At 44.2% G+C, this 24,779-nt stretch overlaps 1 protein-coding gene across 2 annotated transcripts in view; it reads right to left on the bottom strand.

The window, feature by feature from the left end:
* LOC139368651 (integrin, alpha 11b) overlaps positions 1 to 24,779 on the bottom strand; it is a 91,041-nt gene that overhangs the window by 21,404 nt on the left and 44,858 nt on the right. For both annotated transcript variants that reach the window (XM_071107814.1, XM_071107822.1), the window contains 14 exons: positions 21,706 to 21,815; positions 21,190 to 21,281; positions 20,971 to 21,085; positions 20,734 to 20,861; positions 19,803 to 19,951; positions 19,407 to 19,551; positions 18,980 to 19,145; positions 18,575 to 18,645; positions 6,132 to 6,276; positions 5,356 to 5,504; positions 4,337 to 4,480; positions 3,172 to 3,375; positions 2,911 to 3,041; positions 2,642 to 2,805 (listed from right to left, as the gene is read on the bottom strand). In XM_071107814.1, the coding sequence (XP_070963915.1) occupies positions 2,642 to 2,805; positions 2,911 to 3,041; positions 3,172 to 3,375; positions 4,337 to 4,480; positions 5,356 to 5,504; positions 6,132 to 6,276; positions 18,575 to 18,645; positions 18,980 to 19,145; positions 19,407 to 19,551; positions 19,803 to 19,951; positions 20,734 to 20,861; positions 20,971 to 21,085; positions 21,190 to 21,281; positions 21,706 to 21,815 (1,913 nt within the window). The remainder of the gene's footprint in view (positions 1 to 2,641; positions 2,806 to 2,910; positions 3,042 to 3,171; positions 3,376 to 4,336; positions 4,481 to 5,355; positions 5,505 to 6,131; positions 6,277 to 18,574; positions 18,646 to 18,979; positions 19,146 to 19,406; positions 19,552 to 19,802; positions 19,952 to 20,733; positions 20,862 to 20,970; positions 21,086 to 21,189; positions 21,282 to 21,705; positions 21,816 to 24,779) is intronic.

Below are 24,779 nucleotides of genomic sequence, written 5' to 3'. Positions count from 1 at the left end.
CCTGCTGGCTACCCGCGGACGTTGAGATCGGGGTCTGTTGGTTCCATTCCCTGTACCCCCTCTCCGATACCCATGGAGCTGGGAGGGGCGGTGCACAGGGAGACCGGAGGGGGTTCCAGCTCGTGCACCATCTGTGGCCGCAGAGGTCACACTGCTGGGAATTTTATAGATAGATCGTTCGCCCATAGTATTGGGATCGCCATTGTTCCCGTGGCTGTGCCCTTCCCCGTTCACGCCTTAGATAGTCGACCATTAGGGTCAGGGCTGATCAGGGAGGCCACCACTCTGGGCATGGTGACGCAGGGGGGTAACAAGGAGAGAATTAATCTCTTCCTTATTGACTCTCCTGCGTTTCCCGTGGTGCTAGGCCTACCCTGGTTAGCTTGTCATGACCCCACTGTTTCTTGGCCACAGAGAGCTCTCACAGGGTGGTCGCGAGAGTGCTCGGGGAGGTGTTTAGGAGTTTCCGTTGGTGCTACTATGGTGGAAAGTCCAGACCAGGTCTCCAACTTGCGCATTCCCCCTGAATATGCCGATTCGGCTCTCAAAATTGATGGGCAATTGTGTGATAAATCTCCTGGTAGACGCTGCACTTCCCAGGAGTCACGTGTATCCCCTCTCACAGGTGGAGACTGAGGCTATGGAATCATATGTCTCCGAATCCCTGCGTCAGAGGTACATTCGGTCCTCCACTTCACCCGCCTCCTCGAGTTTATTTTTTTGTGAAGAAGAAGGAGGGAGGTCTGCGCCAGTGTATTGACTATCGGGGTCTGAATCAGATCACGGTGAGGTTTAGTTACCCGCTACTGCTCATAGTCACAGCGATTGAGTCAATGCACAGGGCGTGCTTCTTCACCAAACTAGATCTCAGGAGCGCTTACAACCTGGTGCGTATCCGGGGGGAGACGAAAACGGCTTTCGGTACCACCTCAGGGCACTATGAGTACCTCGTCATGCTGTACGAGTTGATGAATGCACCATCAGTCTTCTAGGCCTTTGTAGACGAGATTTTCAGGGACCTGTAAGGGCAGGGTGTAGTGGTGTATATTGATGACATTCTGATATTCTCCGCTACACGCGCCGAGCATGTGTCCCTGGTGCGCAGGGTGCTTGATCGCCTGTTGGAGCATGACCTGTACTTCAAGGCTGAGAAGTGCCTGTTTTTCCAGCAGTCTGTCTCCTTCCGAGGGTACCGCATTTCCACCTCAGGAGTGGAGATGGAGAGTGACCGCATTTCAGCCACCACTGTAAAGGAGCAGCGGTTCTTAGGGTTTGCCAACTACCGGAGGTTTATCCGGGGTTTTGGTCAGGTAGTGGCTCCCATTACCTCACTGCTGAAGGGGGGCCCGGTGCGTTTGCAGTGGTCGGCTGAGGTGGACAGGGCTTTTGGTCACCTGAGGGCTCTGTTTACCTCGTCTCCCGTGCTGGCCCATCCGGATCCCTCTTTGGCGTTCATAGTGGAGGTGGACGTGTCTGAGGCTTGGATAGGAGTTGTGCTCTCTGCACGTTATGTATGGTGTGCGTCTGGTTTTGTACCCATTTATTGATTGTTCTGTTTTCCGGTGGTTTTTATTATTATTTATTATTTATTATTATTATTTATTATTTTGCTCTCCTGCGCCTGACTTCTCTGCCGCCAGTATGCACCCCTTACATAAATTGAATGTCCAAATCCATTTAAAGTATCTACTGTACAAAATGAATTTTGCAGGGACACAATTTGAAAGGAAGGCTACAGCAAAAAAATGTCCTTTTACTGTTTGCGATTCACAAATTATTATTTTGATTCCCATGATTCAAATCATCGCATTTTAACCGAACCCCAACTACTGCAATGGTGAAGCACATCATTCAATTAGTCTAAAAGAATAATTTAAAAATAAGTGATTCATGTTAATGAAATGACTCACTATTTTATTTTTTACTATTTTGAGAAATGTGAAGAGGGGAATCAATTATACAGTAAATGTAATTTTTATGGCCTAAACAAGATCAATAGGGGAGCTTTTTGAGCTGCGTGTCTATTTATAGTAAGTGCACAGAAAGCGTAGTGCATAAGGGAACTACCAAAACACCTTGATAGGGAAGTTGCATGCGAGCAGAAATGTAGGTCCTATTTTGGAGCCACACATTGGTGGGACATTGGGGTGAGTTTTGCATGTACAACGTAAAAGTGAAAAGTGCTGCACTGCATAAATGCAAACCGCATTGTTGTTTTTATTATGGCATTTTGATTTGAGAGGAGTGGTTACTCAGCTGACTGATTAAAGTTTCCCTTGTATCCATTCTTTCACAAATTCACAGGTTTAAGGACTCTTGGAAGAGTAGTCCAAATGAGGACTAAAAGAGATCCAAATCAAATCACATCACATAAATAATCCTGAGTGTAAGGGAGTGAGAACAAGGGGATCTTTATGTAAACAGCTCTGCTCTGAGGTACTTGAGGTTTTGTTGGTCTCATTATGCACCCAAATCGTTACTGCAATAAGCAGTCAGAATCTAGTCAGAAAGCACAATGAACCCAGAGTTAGGAGTCCCAACCAAGATCTACATGAAACCACATGTACGCACTAACACGCCACACACACGCTCATTCCAACACTTTTAATTCAGTAATAATGCCCAACTAGACCAAACACACCCACTCCATGGCTCTGCATCCGAGTCCTGGCATCCAGACTGATACACACGATGGCAGACATGCAGGTGACGTCCTTGCCTCCCCTGCGGCAGTCCTTGTTGAAGGTGTTGATCTTTTCCGGTTCAAAAGTGATTTTTCCTTGGATGCGCACCACACTGCGAGACCTGAGGGAAGAGAAGGGGCATAAGGGCCATTATCAGTGTGTCTATGTGTGAACGATGGGACTGCAATAGTATGGGAGTGTGTTGGGGTGAGTGTGTGTCACTAACCAGATCAGTACTGCTGCACCCAATGCGCCCACTGCCAAGTCCACCAACCCGTCTTCATTGACATCCATCATCCCATGAACACTGCGGCCAAAATACTGCAGACCAGCAGAGAAGCCTGCTGCTCCAATTCTCTGAGGGAGAGTGGGGGGGGGGGGGGGGGGGAGGGAGAAAAAGCCAGTTAGTGAGACAGCAAAAAATACTTTTAATATTGGTTCTGAATAAGCCACTGCGTGACTAGGGGTTGTGTGCCACTGAGCTCACCTGTCTGTATTTGTGTTGTATGCCACTGAGCTGGCCGTAGAACAGGTAGATGGCCCCCTGGTGATCGTCCTCTAGAGGAGCTCCCACCACTACCTCACTGTACGAGTCACCATTCATATCAGGGATAGGGGCCATCGCTCCACCGAAACGAGAGTTCTGGGACTGGTCGGAGACCTCAAGTGTCCCTTCCAAAAGGAAATGGTTCTGTAGATAGAGAAAGAGAGAAATCTCGACAAGCCATTTCTGTATGGACCTTGCTTTGTGCACAGGGGCATTGTCATGCTGAATCAGGAATGGGCCTTCCCCAAACTGTTGACACAAAGTTGAAGGCACAGAATCATTTAGAATGTCATTGTATGCTGTAACGTTAAGATTTCCCTTCACTGGAACTAAGGGGCTTAGCACAAACCATGAAAAACATCCCCAGATCATTATTCCTCTTCCACCAAACTTTACAGGTGGCATTATGCATTGGGCAGGTAGCATTCTCCTGGCATCGCCAAACCCAGATTCGTCCGTCGGACTACTTGATGGTGAATCGTGATTCATCACTCCAGAGAACACATTTCCACTGCTCCAGAGTTCAATGGCAGCGAGCTTTACATCACTCCAGCCGACGCTTGGCATTGCGCATGGTGATCTTAGGCTTGTGTGCGGCTGCTCGGCCATGAAGCTCCCAATGAACAGTTATTGTGCTGACGTTGCTTCCAGAGGCAGTTTGGAACTCGGTAGTGAGTGTCGCAACCGAGGACAGGCAACTTTTACGCACTACGCACTTCAGCACTCAGTGGTCACATTCTGTGAGCCTGTGTGGCCTACCACTTCGCGGCTGAGTCGTTGTTGCTCCTAGAGATTTCCACTTCACAATAAAAGCACTTACAGTTGACCAGGGCAGCTCTAGCAGGGCAGAAATTTGATGAACTGACTTGTTGGAAAGGTGGCATCCTATGACGGTGCCATGCTGAAAGTCACTCAGCTCTTTAGTTAGGCCATTCTACTGACAATCTTTGTCTATAGAGATTGCATGGCTGTGTGCTCGATTTTATACACCTGTCAGCAACAGGTGTGGCTGAAATAGCTAAATCCACTATTTTGAAGGGGTGTCCACATACTTTTGCATATATAGTGTTCATGTACACTCTGATTCACTTCTCCTGGTTCTCACCTGCTGAGTCAGCCTGTAGATGTAGACCTTGCCCCTCTCCCAGCCCTTACTGAAGAACATGGGCGCTGCCACCAGGAGGAAGTCTGTCACACCGTCCCCATCGATGTCCAGAGGAGCTAGCTCACTCCCGTAGTATGACCCAATCTACAGACACACCAGATGACAAAGAGTCAAGCCATATGTGCTCTTCTAAAATGTGCAGAACAGTGATTCATTTATCTATTCATTTATCTATGCACATTCAGCCCGACACATATCACAATTTGAAAAGTGTTAAATTAACACAGTACAATTACCGCCCATAGCATCCAGTGAGGGGAAAACCCCATTCATATCAAGTCCATTTAATTGTCCTAATCGTATTTTTAGCCCACATACCCCACAAGCAAGGAAGGAGTGTAAGAGGGAAGGGGAGGCATGTGAGACCGGATGCACCACCTAACACATCCCAGCCGGACTAGCTTACTGTAAATCTTGCCCCAGTGGCCTCAGGCTACCTCAGAAAACACCACAGCAGCCGTAATTAATCCTAGAGGCGTACTGCATTTCTAATGCCCCCTCAGGAATGCGCAGCGCTGACTCTAGGACTCTACTCCTCCCTCCCTCTCCCAAACAACAGTCTGGTCTGACACAGTGGTTAGACCTTATTTACAGGGAGCCTGTTGCCCGGGGCGATGCGTCTGTGCTCAGTAGCATACCCTGTTTTGATTGGATGCATACAGATGAGAAGCACATGGGCCGATGAGACAAAGGCCATCTGGACCGGGCAGCCGAGTCTAGACCATAATGTAACGAAGACTCCAATGTGTCACACGTGTGCACACACAAGCTTGACACGTAGAGCCAGTGTGTGTGTGTGTGTGTGTGTGTGTGTGTCACTGTCAGTGTCGGTGTGTCTTGTTGGTGTGTGTTTGTTTGTTTAAGCAAATCAACTCAAGCACCTGCCTGTAATGGTGTCCCCCAATGTTCAGTCCTTGGCCCCCTTGTATTAATAATTTAAATCTCTTGGTGTGTCTCACCTGCTGGCCTTTGAGTGAGTGTAGGATGGTGAGGTTGCCATTGTTTCTCAGGGTAAAGATGATGACTTTGCCTGTGTGGTTGAAGCGAGGGGCTCCAGCAACATAGAGCTGCCTGCCTTTGGCTGACACCACTGAATTTACTGTGTAACCTGGGAGATTGGACACAAGGACACACTTTCTGAAGGCACTGTCCAAAAGTTATGGGAGAGGGTGCAGTCATGGGTGTGCAGTGAGATAACCAATCGGTTGAACTGTATTGTCCTTGTCAATCATTTTGAAAAAATATTTTCTTAAAAATTGGAAATCAAGATGACCCTCCATCGTTAAGACAGTGAATGAATCAAATGCATTATTATCTAAATACAGAAAAATTTGGGCTCCAGAGTGAAACAAAATAGTAAAATTTGAAGCCATATGGCATTAAGTATTACAAGCACTGGAGATATTCAAAGGATGAGAAATTAGAGAAAATGAGATGGACAGAATAGTTAAATAACTTGTCTGCTAAAATGTATGTGTGTAAATGTTAAGTTGCCTATTGTTTTTAAATTGTCAAAAAATAAAAATAAAACACACTATAGTATAGTACCTCATGCAATGTTAGACAGACTATTCATCCATCCATCTATTTATTCATCTATCCACACACCCATTCATCTCTTTATTTATTAGTCTATGCATCCATCCATCTATCCATTCATCCATCTATCCATCTGTCCGTCCATCCATCCACCCACCCACCCACACAATTCTACTTGCCCATCCAGTTCACTCACCCAAGTAGGCCCCATGGTTCTTCAGTTCTTCTGGGAACTCTTCCAGATAGGAGGACTTGGGTGGGACTACCTTCCCATGACGTGTCTCTTTCAGAACAGCCCCGTTCCAGTCATAGGCCCCCACGGCCCCCACCAATATGCCATCCTACAGGAACAAGCATTTTCACATCACTCGCCAAATACACATCTCTCATTAGGTCAATGTACTTCTTTCGCCACCGTACAAAGAGTTACCAAAGCAGAGAGTGATGATGTCTTTTATGAGAAATAATGGGTTGAACATTTGTCTTTTGAATAAGTCCAATCCTTTCAGTAAATTGATTTATTCTTTGGTAATTTTACACTCCCTATCCTGTTTTTCTCTAATGGCAGGGTAGCCAAGTGGTTAAAGCGGTGGACTAGTAACCAGAAGGTTGCAAGTTCAAATCTCTGAGCTGACAAGGTACAAATCTGTTGTTCTACCTCTGAACAGGCAGTTAATCCACTGTTCCTTGAAAATTCATTAAAAATAAGAATTTGTTCTTAACTGACTTGCCTACTTAAATAAAGGTTATACAAAATAAAAAAAAAGCACCGGGCAACAAGGAAACAAACGGCTTGGTTACACTTTCCAACATGAATGCATCACCATCATTGCTAAACTTTCACAATAAAAACACGTGAGTACATTTAACAAACACACATACACGCACAGGTGGTGTTGAATGAACTGTACACACACCGTCACATGCAGATGTGAATGCACTGTATGTCATGTCCAGAGGTGAAAGTCATTCAACCGTGAGTTACACATCTCTACACATCTCTCAGAGCAAGAAAAACAGGGGTCATGGTCAACGACCAAATCCCCAGCAGTGTGTGCAATGCTCCATTAGGCTGCATGATGCATGGGAATGTTCATTGAGCCCTGTCAAACTCTCATACTGTTTTGTATTATTGTTTTAGATACCGGTGAAGCTATCACCACTGTCACCATACTTCAAGTTCGCCTGATCCCAGATCTCTTTTGTGGTGTCTTGCTGTCTCCAATGGTCACTTGACTTGAAAATGACCATAGGTGCTGGCAAGAAAGCACAAACAGATCTGGGACCAGATTAGCATTGACCACCAAACTATACTCAGCAGACCGCATGTACGGTACTATAGCAACGGTCTTCCTTAACCTTTGGAAGAGAGAAAGAAGGTGTTCAAGAGAAACCGTGTTCTACAGGGTTGTAATAGTGCCACATACACAGCCCATGTGAATTCACTAATAAAAGTTCAAATACTGACACCATGCCAGCGGACAGATTTCAGCCAACGCTACAGTCATGGCTAAATCAAGACAGCAGCGGGGCTGTTGTGAAGATACGCCATGGCCAAGTATTCCCTCACTCATAGTCATAGGCTGTCGACGTGGACAGTTCTACTGGCTGCCATGGTAACTGTTGCGGAGTAAAGTAAGTCTCCCCTTGGGATGGATACAGTATTATCCATGACTTATGATTTTAAGAATTTGGGTATTAGCTAATAGTTTATTCGATAATTTACATGTACAGACAGACAGAGAGTAAGTTTCCTGGCCCTTCTGTGATATCCTTAAAGGGTGTTTTCACATACAGTCCTCTTTAAAAGACGTGATCTCAGTCCTCTTTAAAGGGAACTCTGGGGTAAAAATAAAAGCTAAATAACTCAAGTCTCTTTGTATTCACACTGCCCTTGCCTTTGAATGAGGACTCAACTCTTTTGTCAGTTCACTTCACATATTTGTGGTCTGAGTCCTCTTTCCATTCACGTTGTTATGTTTAAAAAGGAACCCAGATCTTTTTCCAACATTCACTCAATGCACTCTGGGTTGTGCAGGACAAGCCATTCCATCAGAATATGTTATTGGACAGCTATACAGTGCCTTTGGAAAGTATTCAGTCCCCTTAATTTTTTCCACATTTTATTAGGTTACAGCACTATTCTAAAATTGAAAGCCCTATACTGACAAAGTAAAAACAGGATTTTAGCAATTGTTGCTAATTTATAAAAAAAAATAAAAAAAACAGAAATATCACATTTACATAAGTATTCAGAACCTTTACTCAGTACTTTGTTGAAGCACCTTTGGCAGCGATTACAGCCTCAAGTCTTCTTGAGTATGATGCTACAAGCTCGGCACACCTGTATTTGAGGAGTTTTTCCCATTATTCAATGCAGATCCTCTCAAGCTCTGGAGTATTGCTGCATATCTATTTTAAGGTCTCTCCAGAGATGTTCGATCGATCGGGTCCGGGCTCTGGCTGGGCCATGCAAGGACATTCAAAGACTTGTCCGAAGCCACTCCTTCGTTGTCTTGGCTGTGTGCTTAGGGTCGTTGTCCTGTTGGAAGGTAAATATTCGCCCCAGTCTGAGGTCCTGAGTGCTTTGGAGATGGTTTTCATCAAGGATCTCTCTGTACTTTGCTCCATTCATCTTTGCCTTGATCCTGACTAGTCTCCCAGTCCCTGCCGCTGAAAAAAATCCCCTCCACCATGCTTCATCATAGGGATGGAGCCAGGTTTCCTACAGATGTGACGCTTGGCATTCAGGCCAAAGAGTTCAATCTTGGTTTCATCAGACCAGAGAATCTTGTTTCTCATAGTCTGAGAGTCTTTTGGTGCCTTTTGGCAAACTCCAAGCGGGCTGTCATGTGCCCTTTACTGAGGAGTGGCTTCCGTCTGGCCACTCTACCATGAAGGCCTGATTGGTGAAGTGCTGCAGAGATGGTTGTCCTCCTGGAAAGTTCTCCCATCTACACAGAGGAACTCTAGAGCTCTGTCAGGGTGATCATCGGGTTCTTGGTCACCTCCCTGACCAAGGCCCTTCTCCCCTGATTGCTCAGTTTGGCCGGGCGGCAAGCTCAAGGAAGGGTCTTGGCGGTTCCAAACTTGTTCCATTTAAGAATGATGGAGACCACTGTGTTCTTGGAGATCTTCAATGCTGCAGGCCTTTTTTTAACCTTTCTTCAGATCTGTCCAATCAATTGAATTTACCACAGGTGAACTCCAATCAAGTTCATCTCAAGGATGATCAATGGAAACAGGATGATCCTGATCTCAATTTTGAGTCTCATAGGAAAGGGGTTGAATAAGGTATTTCTGTCTTTAATAAATTTGCCAACATTTCAAAAACCTGTTTTCACTTTGTCATTATGGGGTATTGTGTGTAGATTGCTTAGGATTTTTTTTCCAATCCATTTTAGAATAAGGCTGTAATGTAAAAAATGAGGAAAAAGTCAAGGGGTCTGAATGCTGTTTATACCTACTTACATTTTGGAAGCTAATAGATTGCATTTAGTTAAAAGATGAGACATAAAAATTGTAATCAAAAGATAATATTAACATGTAAATATTATCTGTAATAGGATAAATAGCAGAAGAACAGCTGCCGATTAAATAATGCTTTAATTGAAAATTGCGCACCCAATGTAGGCTACTGCCCCTTTAAGAGCTAGAATTGATTTTGTATCCCATGTTGGGATTCTCATCAAATATGTTATTGTCTTCTCACACCATTCAAACCCCACAAGCGAATAAACAGCTTATGAAGCTCTCTTTATAGATTACATATTGCAAACAAATAATATGAACTAAAAACTCCACACATATTTTGGCATTTCTGTGCATCATTGACAATTGCTAATCAATATCCAAGAACAGCACACGTTTTTTTCTGCGAACCTGCGCATCATCATCTTCTCTTTTGTGGCACCAATGTGAGGGGTTATGGCAGGTGAAACGGTGTTGCAGTATTCTAGTGTGTGGTGAAGGAATAATGACAAGTGAACCTGGGGGCTTAGTGTTCACGTTGCCCTAAAAAAAATGGTACCGGACCAAGGAATTAAAGGGAACCAAACTCAGACCACCTCTCAGTCCTGTTTGCTTTGGGGGCTCTTTTGAGGGGTCTGAGTTCCTTTGGAGTGTTCACACTGGACACAATATTAAGTGAACTGCACTGAGTTAACAACAATTGTCTGAAAGGGACCAAGTGTGAAAAAACCTGAGTGTTGGCCATACCAGTGTGGAAAAGTGGTTGGAGGAAGTAGCCATATGAGGTTCAAGGTGGGTTGCAGGCAACTGTTTTTGAAAAGGTTACATCCTTATTTCATCCATTCTTGTTTCCTCATTTCTTCTCAAAGTGCATTGAAGGAGAGAATCCAAGGTACCTCCCTCGGATATCCTTTTCCAATGAGCTTTGAGAAGGACTGAGGAAACAAGGATGACGGAGGAAGAAAGGATTTGACAGTGTTACGTTTCCTAGCAAGAAAACCAAAAATGACACTCAAACAGAAGGGGATCTAACAAAGAGTCACTGACAACAAACAAAATGAAACCGGTAGGGCACTGTTTTCAGACACAGCCCCACGTTGCGATATGGACAGTGTGCTTCCCTGCCCTGATATGAGGGAACAGCATTCAAATGGCCAACGTAGAGACAAATTAGTATTGAGGAGACAAACAAAAGTGAGATGATACATAAAACTGATACCTGGAGAGATCCCTGAAGACTGGGGTTTGGTATGCAAGAGGTAAAACCCCAAATTACTCATGTCAGTAGTGCAGCAATGTCAGCCAACACAACCAATGAGCTGAACAAATCTTTCCATATTATTTTGAATTGTACTATATTAAATGAATTCAGCTAATAATCCCCTAAATAGCAAATAATTTCCATCACAATAGGACAATCTCAAAATATTTGGTGTGTCTGTGTTGTGTGAGCTTGTTGATCAGTGTGTATCTGTGTTAATGTGTATGATGTGTGTGTTAATGTCTGTCTGTCTGTCTGTCTGTCTGTCTGTCTGTCTGTCTGTCTGTCTGTCTGTCTGTCTGTCTGTTTGTCTATTCATGTGTTTAGCTGGCAAGCTCTGCATTCAACTAAACCATCTGTACTCTCTTGCCTGTTTTCCTCTTAAAGTCCCCCCCCCGTCCCCCCCACCCCTCCCTCCGCCAACAAAAAATACTTTCCACAACGTTATCATCATCTCATTCTCAAATTGCCCCTGTGCCTAGAATCCAACAATGCGTTGATGAATATATAATTTTTCCCAGAGACGGTTAATGCTTTCTCCAGTATCCACAGTGCCGTGGTCCATGCTAATATGAACAATAATATGAGCTCCTTAGAGGTAGCTCACATTCATCATCTACACCCATCATCTTTCACCAACATACACCTCCCACCTGGGTAATGTAGTCTTCCCAAGAGATCTTTAAAGCGGTGTATAAATACAACAGATTCGGTTCCGTTCAGCCCCGGACACAACTCATTGGAATGCAACCTCCCCATGGCCCTACTTGCAATTCACACCTGGGCCATGTTTAGTACGAAAACGTTCTTGAACGTTGCAGATAGAAATACCAAAAATAGAGCTGACGTGATTCCATATTCTGCATGTCAGAGATGCATGTTTGTTCTACATAGTATATTTCTATCTGAACGTTCCAAAACGTTGCTTCCCCAGTCCAATGGTGGTCCCCACAGTGGGTGGGCAGGGGCCGGTGAGTGAGTGAGTGAGGGAGAGAGAGGGAGAGAGACCAGCCACATAGACTCACACTAGTTAGACAAAGTTGTACATTCCACAGGTTATCTATCATCCCATCTGGAAGTACACATGACTGACTGCAACAAATCGATGTAAATAAGCTAGCTAAGATAGCCAGCTATGCTAGCCAGTGAGCTAGCTAGCTAGTTACCTAGACTATTTATGGCTATTTTGCTCAGCTTCCCATTCTTGTCTACAACAATTCCATCCAGATTAAAGAATAGCCTAATTGATGTTTGCTCGTCATTGTAACCAACTCCTTCTCATTTAATTAACTTAATTCCATCATTTTCATTGCATTTTGCACTGATTAGAGAGCTCCCAAATTGCTTGCTACACATGGAGTCACTGACTGTAGACAGTGCCACTTTCATTGGCCGACAATAACAACTAAAACGTATGAAACCCATGTGGGCTATTAAAGGATGTATTTTTATGTTGTGCAAGTCATAAACCTACATTTAAAAGTTTTTTTAATTTTTTATTAAGAATTTAAAATGTCATAGTATATCCTTATGTGTAGCAATGTCACTTAGATTATTTAATATCATTTAGACAAAGCCTTTCATTGTTAAAATAGACCTATGATAAATGTTTTTCAAAAATTAATACTCTCGCAAATATTTGAATACTAACGTCTGTTCGCATATTTGAATATGCGTGCCCATCCCTAGTGTTAACATATATGAAGCGGCGCATTCCTACGTTTTAGTAGAAAAAAATATAAAGTTACAACATTGTAAAAACAGTGATTTTCAAACACTTGATATTCGCGGTGACGTTGGGAGCAAGAAAATAACCTCCCTTTAGCTACAAACTCTTTGCATGTTTTGAAAATCTCTGTTTTGTGCTTTTAATCCTACCCTGTGATGTCACAGAGAAGCATTTTTCAGGGCCTTTATCTTTTTAACCACAGATCATAGAAAAGCGCTGTTTTTATACATGTTCAGATCAAATGGTCACAACAGCGGAGAGAAAGGCCAGTGCCTGTTGTGTACAGCACATCGCCACTTTGCGATCTGTCAGCATTTTGAAACCATAAATAGCTTGAAATCTGGACGTTTTACTTCATATAGTCCTAATGATGCATATTGCTTCAAAGTAGCCTAGCCAAAATCCAACCATGGAATTGTTTTATGAACACTTCCTCCTAGCTTTATGCCATTGAAACCAACATTTCTCTTCTGTTCTCTTGGTTTTCAAACCAACTTTCTTTCAGCAGCCAAAGGCACAATCCTGGTCATATTAGCAACCGATATCTTTTTGTATCTTTAGATGTCCCCTCTTTCAACATTATTTTATGGATATTTACTTCCATCTCTGCCATTGGCATGTCCGATGAGCAATAGTGTTTTCCCCGCTACTTGCATTTTAGTAAATGTGAGCTTATTGTTGTGTGCTCGTTGCTGCTTATAATGTGAAGAAATAAATAATAGTTTATCAGCATTTTAAGCTAAACTTTCTAATTTGTTCTATCAGTTTCGTTATTTAAAAATTTGGGGATTTACAGTGGATGTAGGAACTTTGGATCTAGCATCCCAGAACTGTCCCAGAGTCTGTTTTGAACCGTCACAAAAAATAAAAAAAGATAAGCCCTTCATTTCGAGCCCTGTCTAATTGTCATTAATGCAACTGCAATGTTGCATATGTCAGAACACTTATATAAGATGAAAATAGAATGGATGTTGTTGGCGTATTCAAATAATTTTAAATACTGTAGCCTAAATGATGCAGTGCAACATAGATATGGCATGAATATCTGTCAGGTAGGCTACAACAGTCAGCTCCCAACCAGAGGCGTCATGCCAATAGGGGGCACAGATTAATTTGATTGTTGTTGTTGTTTCTCTGTATACTACTAGCCAACTAGCAATTTTATGAAGTTGGCTTTAGCTAGCCTGATAGGTTTCCAAACTCCCAACTTCATAACTAGCTGTCTATAAACCATTTTAGGCTTTAGAGCAAGTTCGAGTAGCTAGCTTGTCTGACTATCTTAGCTGGCATGACTGCTGGCAAGGTTGGTAGACTTTAGAAAAGCAAGCAATAACTAAATGTAAAAGACTCACATTCATTTCAATATATTACCCATATATTCATTAAAAAAAATAACCACAAGTCAGGAGGATACAGACAGCTCAAGAGGTATGCTTACACATATGCAGAAAAATGTACATATTTTTTACATAGAGTGCCTTCAGAAAGTATTCATACCCCTTGAATTATTCCACATATTGTTGTTACACCCTGAATTCAAAATGGATACAAAACACATTCTCCCCCATCTACACACAACACCCCATAATGACAAAGTGAAAGCATGTTTTTAGATATTTTTGCTAATTTATTGAAAATTAAATACAGAAATATATAATTTACATAAGTATTTAAGTCATAAGTCCTTACTTTGTAGAAGCACCTTTGGCAGCGATTACAGCTGTGAGTCTTTCTGGATTAGTCTCTAAGAGCTTTCCACATCTGGATTGTGCAACATTTGCTCATCATTCTTTTCAAAATTATTCAAGCTCTGTCAAATTGGTTGTTGATCGTTGCTAGACAACCATTAAAAGTCTTGCTATACATTTCCAAGTAGATTTAAAAACTGTAACTCTGTAACTCAGGAACATTCACTGTCTTCTTGGTAAGCAACTCCAGTGTAGATTTGGCCTTGTGTTTTAGGCAATTTTCCTGCTGCAAGGTGAATTCATTATCCAGTGTCTGCTGGAAAGCAGACAACCAGGCTTTCATCTGTGCTTAGCTTCATTCCATTTCCTTTTTATCCTAACAAACTCCCCAATCCCAAACAATTACAATCATACCCATAACATGATGCAGCCACGACTATGCTTGAAAATATGGACAGTGGTACTCAGTAATATGTGACTGACCAACTTGATTCGATCTTATGTAGCAACATTTGACATTGTTGGATAAAAGTAGAGACTCAGAGCTAGAACATGGTATATTGTACACTACAGTCGAGGAACAATGGGAAAGTTAAAGCGTACTGTTAGCTAGCTGACGTGTATGATCTTTGTAGTAATATTATTCATATCTCAGAGCCATTTGCATTGCTAGTTATGGCCTAATGTCACGCCCTGGCCTTAGTTATCTTTGTTTTCTTTATTATTTTGGTTAGGCCAGGGTGGGACATGGGTGATTTATGTGTTTTGTCTTGTCTAGGGTTTTTTGTAGATTTATGGGGTTGTGTTCTTTTAGGTGTGTAGGTAAGGCTATGGTTGCCTGGATTGGTTCTCAATCAGAGGCAGGTGTTTATCATTGTCTCTGATTGGGAGCCATATTTAGGCAGCCATATTCTTTGGGTATTTTGTGGGTGATTGTTTCCTGTGTCAGTGTTTGTGCCACACTGGACTGTTTCGGTTAGTTCACGTTTATTGTTTTTTGTATTTATGTTCATGTTGAGTTTTCCTATTAAAACCATGGACACTTACCACGCTGCGTATTGGTCTGATCCTTGTTTCACCTCTTCAGAGGAAGAGGAGGAAATCTGCTGTGACAGAATCACCCACCACAACAGGACCAAGCAGCGTTGTGACAGGCAGAGCCAGCAGGAGCAGCGCAATCAGGACTTCTGGACGTGGGAGGAAATCCTTGACGGGAGAGGAACCTGGGCAAAGCCAGGGAAGTGTTGTCGCCCCAAGGTGCAGCAGGAGAAGTGGCAGCAGGAGCAGCGCAAGGAGGAATGGACATGGGAGGACGAGTTGGACGGTGATGGACCCTGGACACAGCCGGGGGAATATCGCCACCCCAAGGCAGAGCTGGAGGCAGCCAAAGCGGAGAGTCGGCGGTTTGAAGAGGCAGCACGGAAGCAGGGCTGGAAACCCGAGTGTCAGCCCCAAACATTTCTTGGGGGGGGTCACACAGGAAGTGTGGCGAAGCCAGGTAGGAGACCTGCTGCAACTTCCTGTGCTTACCAGAGAGCGAGAGAGACCGGGCAGGCACCGTGTTATGCTGTGGAGCGCACGGTGTCCCCAAGGCGGGTGCATAGCCCGGGCGGTACATACCAGCTCCTCGTATCGGCCGGGCTAGAGTGGGCATCGAGCCAAGTGCCATGAAGCCGGCTCTACGCATCTGGTCTCCAGTGCGTCTCCTTGGGCCGGCGTACATGGCACCAGCCTTACGCATGGTGTCCCCGGTTCGCCTGCACAGCCCAGTGCGGGCTATTCCACCTCGCCGCACTGGCAGGGCGACCGGGAGCATTCAACCAGGTAAGGTTGGGCAGGCTCGGTGCTCAAGAGCTCCAGTGCGCCTCTCCAGTGCGCCTGCACGGTCCGGTCTATTCAGTGCCACCTCCACGCACCATCCCTCCGGTGGCAGCCCCCCGCACCAGGCTTCCTGTGCGTGTCCAGAGCCCAGTACTCCCTGTTCCTCCTTCCCGCACTCGCCCTGAGGTGCGTGTCCTCGGACCAGTACCACCAGAGCCGGCACCACGCACCAGGCCTACAGTGCGCCTCGTCTGTCCAGAGCTGCTAGAGTCTCCCATCTGTCCAGAGCCGCCAGAGTCTCCTGTCTATCCAGAGCCGCCAGAGTCTCCCGTCTGTCCAGAGCCGCCAGAGTCTCCCGTCTGTCCAGAGCCGCCATAGTCTCCCGTCTGTCCAGAGCCGCCAGAGTCTCCCGTCTGTCCAGAGCCGCCAGAGTCTCCCGTCTGTCCAGAGCCGCCAGAGTCTCCCGTCTGTCCAGAGCCGCCAGAGTCTCCCGTCTGTCCAGAGCCGCCAGAGTCTCCCGTCTGTCCAGAGCCGCCAGTTAGCCAGGATCTTCCAAAGCCGCCAGTCAGCCAGGATCTGCCAGAGCCGCCCGTCAGCCAGGATCAGCCAGATCCGCCAGTCAGCCAGGAGCCGCCAGTCAGCCAGGATCCGCCAGAGCCGCCAGTCAGCCAGGATCCGCCAGAGCCGTCATACAGCCAGGATCTGCCAGAGCCGCCATTCAGCCAGGATCCGCCAGAGCCGCCATTCAGCCAGAAGCTGCCAGAGCTGTCAACCAGCCTGAGCTACCCCTCAGTCCTGTGCTACCCCTCAGTCCTGAGCTACCTCAGTCCGGAGCTGCCCCTCAGTCCAGTGGGGCCATTAGTAGGGTTGCCAATCCTAGGTCGGCGGCGAGGGTCGCCGTTCCTAGGAAGAGACTAAAGTGGACAAAGACTATGGTGGAGTGGGTTCCAAGTCCCGCGCCAGAGCCGCCACCGTGGACAGACGCCCACCCAGACCCTCCCCTATGGGTTTAGGTGTGCGGCCGGGAGTCCGCACCTTTGGGGGGTGGGGGGGGTACTGTCACGCCCTGGCCTTAGTTATCTTTGTTTTCTTTATTATTTTGGTTAGGCCAGGGTGTGACATGGGTGATTTATGTGTTTTGTCTTGTCTAGGGGTTTTTGTAGATTTATGGGGTTGTGTTATTTTAGGTGTCTAGGTAAGTCTTTGGTTGCCTGGATTGGTTCTCAAAAAGAGGCAGGTGTTTATCGTTGTCTCTGATTGGGAGCCATATTTAGGCAGCCATATTCTTTGGGTATTTTGTGAGTGATTGTTTCCTGTGTCAGTGTTTGTGCCACACGGGACTGTTCCGGTTAGTTCAGTTTTCCTATTAAAACCATGGACACTTACCACTCTGCGTATTGGTCCGATCCTTGTTTCACCTCTTCAGAGGAAGAGGAGGAAATCTGCCGTGACACCGGGTCTGTAGTGACCAGTGCCTTAGACCACTGCGCCACTCGGGAACCCCCTGCCAAACGTTTTTCAACAAAGTACTGACTAAAGGGTCTGATTACTTATGTAAACGTGATATTTCTGTTTTGCAAAACTTTCTAAAAAACAGTTTTTGCTTTGTTAATATGGGGTATTGTATGTAGTTTCATGAGGGGGAAAAAACTATTTAATCACTTTTGGGATTAAGATGTGTCAACTTTCGACTGGTACTGTATATCACAACGTTCAGATAAAATAGTAGTAGCATAATATAGAGCAATTCAATTACAAGCACCTGAGGCTGTAACGTAAGGAAATTTGGAAAAAGGTCTGAATACTTTCCGAATGCACTGTAAAGTGTATATCAGGTCCGGGTGGGAAGCCCTGGGACCATTTCTTAACAGGACCTCTAATTCCCATCACAATGTATCCTCATCATTCAGATCAGGCTTCTAAATGTTCAAATCTCAGATCCTCCAAAAATCTGTGTTTTAATAGATTCCACTCAGCGCTAAAGAAAGCAGGAAAATATGCATTAGTTCAAGAGGGTGCTATGGTAGATGTAGTTTTCTTTACCCTATTTCATTAATTATACATCACATTAAATAATAATTATATTAATCTGAACGATATTATAGACTAAATATGCATGTACTGGACAGTGTTGATGAAATACGAATGTTATAAGTGTGTTGGGAAAATTACCTGCTCCCAACATGCATCATTAATTCATTATGAATAAGATTTATTTGATTTGATTCTTAATGGAACCACAATGTGGAGTTGAAATGACATATGCACTCGTATTTGCACGCACCAACAGAAGGGACATCTTATTGGTAAAATATATAAAATATGTATCTGGGCTAATTCACCATCTCAGTAAGTGGAAACTCAAAATGCATTACTTAGATAGCTAAATATACAGTATGCTGCTAGTTTGCTGTGTAATTGATAGCCTAGTTACCGTGACTCAACAGTCACGTGGAATTTGACTGCGGTCATGAGTAGTGACCGCAGGTGTGTTCATACCATCACAGTAACAGCCCTTTACCCACCTTGAAAAAAAAAACACTACACCTTTTTGGAAAGTAGAACCTGTAAAACCACTTGCCTATTCCAATAAAGTGTGAGAGGGAGAGTCAGTGAGTATAAAACCAGATCCCAGGTTAGACTCATGTGGTGACTTATTTCAGACTCACCTCCACTATGTGTGATGAGAAGCCTGCCTGAGACATCTGCAGACCGAACCCCGTCCCATTAGGGTTCACTCCTGTGGAGAACAGTGAAGTGACAGCTAGTCTACACACTTCATTAGAATGATCATCGCAGTCTGCTACAATGGAGTCCTCCAGAATTGTTCTATATTGCCACCATTATAAACTTCACAATTCCATTCATCTCTAGAGACAGATTTTCATAAAAAAAAAATAAATGAACATCTGTTGCAGAATGTTAAACGTTGTTCAAATTCAGACACGTCCACCCCCAGAAGTAAATGCAGCTAGCTAGCCTAGCTAACACAAGCACGATGTATTTCTGGGTGTTTCTGAGATTACAATCCCTTGAACACTTGATGAAACTAAAGGGTCATTAAAAGAAAATACCCTCGAGACTGAAGATCCTCTCTCCCAGGGCGTCCACTATGTCCTTTAGCGCCGACTCATCAGTCACATTGAAGAAGTGTTTGTCGTCAGGATCGCTGGCGATATACTTGATCTCTTTCAAGAAGGCCTCTGGGTTTATCCCGCGCCGATTGTAGTAGCCCAATACCTGGTGGTACATAACATGCAATGTCAATACCAAACAGAGGATATAGGAAATACCATAGAACGTCAAAAGAATACTAGGCAAATGCTATAGAACATTGATAGAATAGTAGGCAGATGCTCTAAAAAAATAGAGAACATCAATTCAAGCACAGGATATGGAAACGGTATAACATGTAAGTGATAGACCAAGACGTGGCAGAAGGAACAGAGAATGGGATTACAGTGTTCCCAGGGGAATATAAAAAGGGACCGACTGACTCACAGCGATGGCATACATGGTGATGTTGTCCGCCTCAGTGTCCTCCATGGCCTTCTGCAGGTCAGGGCTGTCGTGGGATTCACCATCCGTGATCACGAGCATCACTTTCTTAGCCCCTTTCCGACCTCCCCGTTTAAATCCCTCCGTCCTTTGAGCGAATACAGTTTTTTTTTTCTTCAGTCAACTCATGAACCGTTATGAGTAACTATCGGTTAGTTAGCCATTCAATCATTATGGATAAACAACATTAGCAACTTTACCTCAACACTGCGCAACCAATTCAGCAACAAAGTGCTTTATTTTACCCCCTGTTTTCGAAAGGCACTACTATGGAAAATGATACTGAGAAACTTGGGATTAGGATGAGAGTTATGACCAGTGTTCGGCAGCTCTCCATACCGTGCCACATTGATGCCCAGGGCCGTGCGTGTCTCCTCCCCTCCCCGTTGGTCGATGGTCTTGGCTGCTTCTACCACCTCCTCCACAGAGCGAAAGTCATTCAGGGTGAACTCATGGACCACCCTTGACCCATACTGCACCACTCCAACCTGTAGAGATAGGAGTGTGATTCAATTGCCCCTGGGTGCAGATCTAAAGGCAGCATAGTATTTTCCACATTGATGGTTAACGTTAGGATTTGAGGAAGATAAAGATGATACTAGGTCTGTGCCTATGGGTACAACTTCCACACAGAGCGTAGAGATACTGGCTCCCACACATGCAGTCAGATCCACAGTTATTGGCATCCTTTATAAAGATGAGCAAAAAAGACTATATGAAATAAATAATACAAATGTTGAGCTATATTGTATGCACATTTTTGTGTGAAAATGATTTTATACAAAAAAATTGCTCAGAGAAAGAGATTTTGTTTAACAAGTAATAAAAGAAATAGGGGCCCCTGTTTATTTGCATCTCTGTTTTAAATTCTCCAGCACCTTGCCCTTGTGAGGATAACGCCACTGAGCCTTTTACTCAAATATTTTATGAGATTGAAGAACACATTGGGAAGATCTCAGACCATTCCTCCAAACAGAATCTTTCCAGATCCTTGATATCCTTCTTCTGTGCTTACGGACTGTCCTCTTCAATTCAAACCACAGGTTTTCAATGGGGTTCGGAGACTAAGATGGCCATTGCAAATATTTTGATTTTGTGGTCAATTAATCATTTCTTTGTGGATATTGATGTGTACTTGGGGTTATTGTCTTGCTGGAAGGTACACCATAATTTTGGACATGACTATATACACTCACTGGCCACAGAATAATACACATTCAGGTACACATACTTGTCTATCAGAATCAGATCAGAATCTCCGATAACACACCTGGATCTGACCTGGCCCAATGTAGAACTTCTGCAGAATGTTGATGAGGAAGTCCTGCACCTCATACCAGGGGTAGATGGAGTTGGACCCGTCCAGGACAATCATTATGTCCATGTAGGTCTCGCACCCTGGAAGAAGCAATGGGAAACGGTCTGTAACAGAGAGCAACTCTGGGAAGCCATTGTCTTATGAGGTGTATGTGAGTGAATTGTAGATTGTGAGAGTAGATTTTTTTACTCTGAAAGGCCGGCGAGATGGTTTTGGAGAACTTGAAGCTTTCGTTAACCCTGGAGCAGATGCCTGTGCTGTAGTAGGAGCTTCCACATTCGTACGACCACAGAGGACCACAGGTCTGGAACACAAAGCCATTGATGAACCACCTTCAATTGGGTTAAACACAGACCACAGTAAATCTCAATTTAATATTTTCAACAGTCAAGATCAATTGACACCCACCACAAAGCTGTTGTCCTTAGGGTTGGAGGTCAGTGTCATGCCCAGCCTCATTTTGTCCTTGCGCTCTGACACATTGTTCAGGGATACCTTTCCTTGAAGGAATTAATGAAAGCAGACAAAGAAACAAACTTTAAAAATGTGCATTGAATGAACCACAACATTAGACAAATTCAACAATATCAATGAAATCACAGTCAAGCTGATGCTATGATACTATGTTTAATGCATCATCGGGTGGCCTATATGGGTAATTCATACTGTAACTGTCCATCATGCATAACTCCCACTGGGCATAACAGGGTGTAGAGTTTCCTCTGCATGAGTTGGACTTGAGTCAACAATGTGAGCTCTCAATCTACAGCACACAGTGCTGCCAGGTGTTTCTAATCCAACTGAACACCTGGTCGGAGAGCCTGCTTCTGGAGGGAATCATATTCTGTAAAGTATGCGAAGGTGTGCTGTGATTTGGAGGGAGAACAGTTCCTTATGGAATCTATCTATCTCATTCAGCCATACCTAGGTTGAGTCTAGTGCAGTTGGTGTTGGGACTGGTGTCCATCGGGCATTTGTATATATCGCCTGTCTGGTGTTGGCCACTGGTTTCAAAGGGAGCTCCAACTAGTAGCCTGGAATGACAAAAACAGCAAAGGATGAGGACTGATCTTAATTTCTACGTCAAAAATAGAGAATTCCCTGCTGAAAAAACAGCATAGACCATCATAAATGTCAAGATGATCCATGCTGGTATTTTCTGGTCCTTACTGATCTAAGCTGGTCAGTTCTGGACGCTGGTCAAGCTGGTCTGATCAGTATGGTCAAGCTGGTCCAGCTGCTCTGACCAGCATAGTCTGGCTGGTTATGCTGGTTTTCTGGTGACCAGCCTTCGCTGTGTTTTGGGCACTGGTGACCAGCCTTCGCAGTGTTTTGGACACTAGTGACCCGCCTTCGCTGTGTTTAGGACACTGGTGACTGCCCTTCACTGTATTTTGGATGCATACCAGCTTGTGCTGGTGATGATGGTATACTGGTGACCAAGCTGGTCCATGCTGGTCCAGCATGGTCTAGCTGGTCATGCTTTATCATCAATTCTAAGATGGCTCCGTGTACTGGAATGTACTGGTACAAAAACAGACCATACAGTTTGAAGAGCTAATTGGCGTAGGAGCTAGCCTAGCTGCTAACTAGCTACCAAGCTAGCAAGGTTTCCTTGACAGGTTGAACACAGCCTGGAAAGCGGGTTAGCCCTTGTGGCTGAGGCTGTTTTATTGGTTTTGAACTGACACAAGGAGATAGGATCAAGGAAAGACAAATTTAAATAGAGCCTGGAATGACTAAAACAGCAAAGGATGAAAGCAAATATTTTCTATGTCAACAAGAGAGAATAGACAGCGGACAGTGTGGCGAAGTACTAATTCTGTGAGAGGCGTGGAGTCCATTTGCCCTGTCAACCTCAGGCTTTTACTATAAATATTACCGTTATTACAAACATAAGATGGAGTCTCCTGGAGTCCACACTTCAGCGGTATTTAAACCTACATTATGACAGCCAGAGACAAGAAGGCCTTATCTACTGGTATTCCAGCCAATTTCCAGAGGACCTGCTAAAACAATCAGCGGTGAGCCTGTTATTAAAGTTAGAACCGAGTCATTAGTGTCAAAAGGAGAGGGTAATACTGCTAAATGGGGCCTTGGGCAAAATGGTGCTTGGGAAATGCCTGAATCACGTTGGAGTTTGATGCCATACCAAAGAAGACCTAACCAGCAATCTGCTCATTTATTTAACATTCAGATCAAATGGTCTGGGGAGTGATGGGAAACTACATCCAAACCCTCAGCCTGCATAATGGATCTGTGTTTTTGTATACAGTAATGAATCCGCATTCCCCCCGTACGTTTCACTCATGCAGTAGTTCACATCTCTGTGGTATTAATATGTCTTTTGAACACTATAATCTATTTACAAGCATGATAGCTGTACTTTTAGTTGCTGGTTTACGCAGGTTGTCGTCCATTAGCTAATCAGCATTTCTCGATGAGTTCAAAGCACGTGAATGCATCCAACTGGTATTTAAGACTTCACAACTTGCAAATTCCCAGCTCCTGCTTTTCCCTGGTCTCTCCCTAGTCTCTCTTTTTCTCACACTCCTGGTTTTGACCCTTGCCTGTCTTGACTCTGTGCCCGCCTGCCTGACCCTGAGCCTGCCTGCCGTCCTGTACCTTTGCCCCTACTCTTGATTACCAACCTCTGTCTGACCTGACCCTGAGCCTGCCTGCAGTCCTGTACCTTTACCTCACTACTCTGGATTATCGACCCCTGCCTGCCTTGACCTGTCGTTTGCCTGCCCCTGTTGCTGTAATAAACAATGTTACTTCAACACAGTATGCATTTGGGTCTTACCTGAAATGTGATATTCTAATTATGTTGTCATTTAAGATCAAATGTTTGAAGGAACTATAATTCTACATACAGTTAAAGTCGTAAGTTTACATACACTTAGGTTTAAGTCATTAAAACTAGTTTTTCAACCACTCCACAAATTTCTTGTTAACAAACTATAGTTTTGGCAAGTCGGTAAGGACATCTACTTTGTGCATGACACAAGTAATTTTTCCAACAATTGTTTACAGACAGATTATTTCACTTATATTTCATTGTATCACAATTCCAGTGGGTCAGAAGTTTACATACACGAAGTTGACTGTACCTTTAAACAGCTTGGAAAATTCCAGAAAATTATGTCATGGCTTTAGAAGCTTCTGATCATCATTTGAGTCAGTTGGAGGTGTACCTGTGGATGTATTTCAAGGCCTACCTTCAAACTCAGTGCCTCTTTGCTTGACATCATGGTAAAATCTAAATAAATCAGCAAAGACCTCAGAAAAAATAATTGTAGACCTCCACAAGTCTGGTTCATCCTTGGGAGCAATTTCCAAACGCCTGAAGGTACCACGTTCATCTGTACAAACAATAGTACGCAAGTATAAACACCATGGGACCATGCAGCCATCATATCACTCAGGAAGGAGATGCGTTCTGTCTCCTAGAGATGAACGTACTTTGGTGCAAAAGTGCAAATCAATCCCAGAACAACAGCATAGGACCTTGTGAAGATGCTGGAGGAAACAGGTACAAAAGTATCTATATCCACAGTAAAACGAGTCCTAAATCGACAACCTGATAGGCCGCTCAGCAAAGGAAGAAGCCACTGCTCCAAAACCGCCAATACAAAGCCAGACTACGGTTTCTAACTGCACATGGGGACAAAGATCATATTTCTTGGAGAAATGTCCTCTGGTCTGTTGAAACAAAAATAGAACTGTTTGGCCATAATGACCATCATTATGTTTGGAGGAAAAAGGGGGAGGCTTGCAAGCCGAAGAACACCATCCCAACCGGGAAGCACGGGGGTGGCAGCATCATGTTGTGGGGGTGCTTTGCTGCAGGATGGACTGGTGCGCTTCCCAAAATAAATGGCATCATGAGAAAGGAAAATTATGTGGATATATTGAAGCAACATATCAAGACATCAGGAAGTTAAAGCTTGGTTGCAAATGGGTCTTCCAAATGGACAATGACCACAAGCATATTT

The sequence above is a fragment of the Oncorhynchus clarkii genome, chromosome 2 (genome assembly GCF_045791955.1).
Source record: "Oncorhynchus clarkii lewisi isolate Uvic-CL-2024 chromosome 2, UVic_Ocla_1.0, whole genome shotgun sequence".
Classification (NCBI taxonomy): domain Eukaryota; kingdom Metazoa; phylum Chordata; class Actinopteri; order Salmoniformes; family Salmonidae; genus Oncorhynchus; species Oncorhynchus clarkii.
This window is presented reverse-complemented; position numbering and strand designations above follow the sequence as displayed.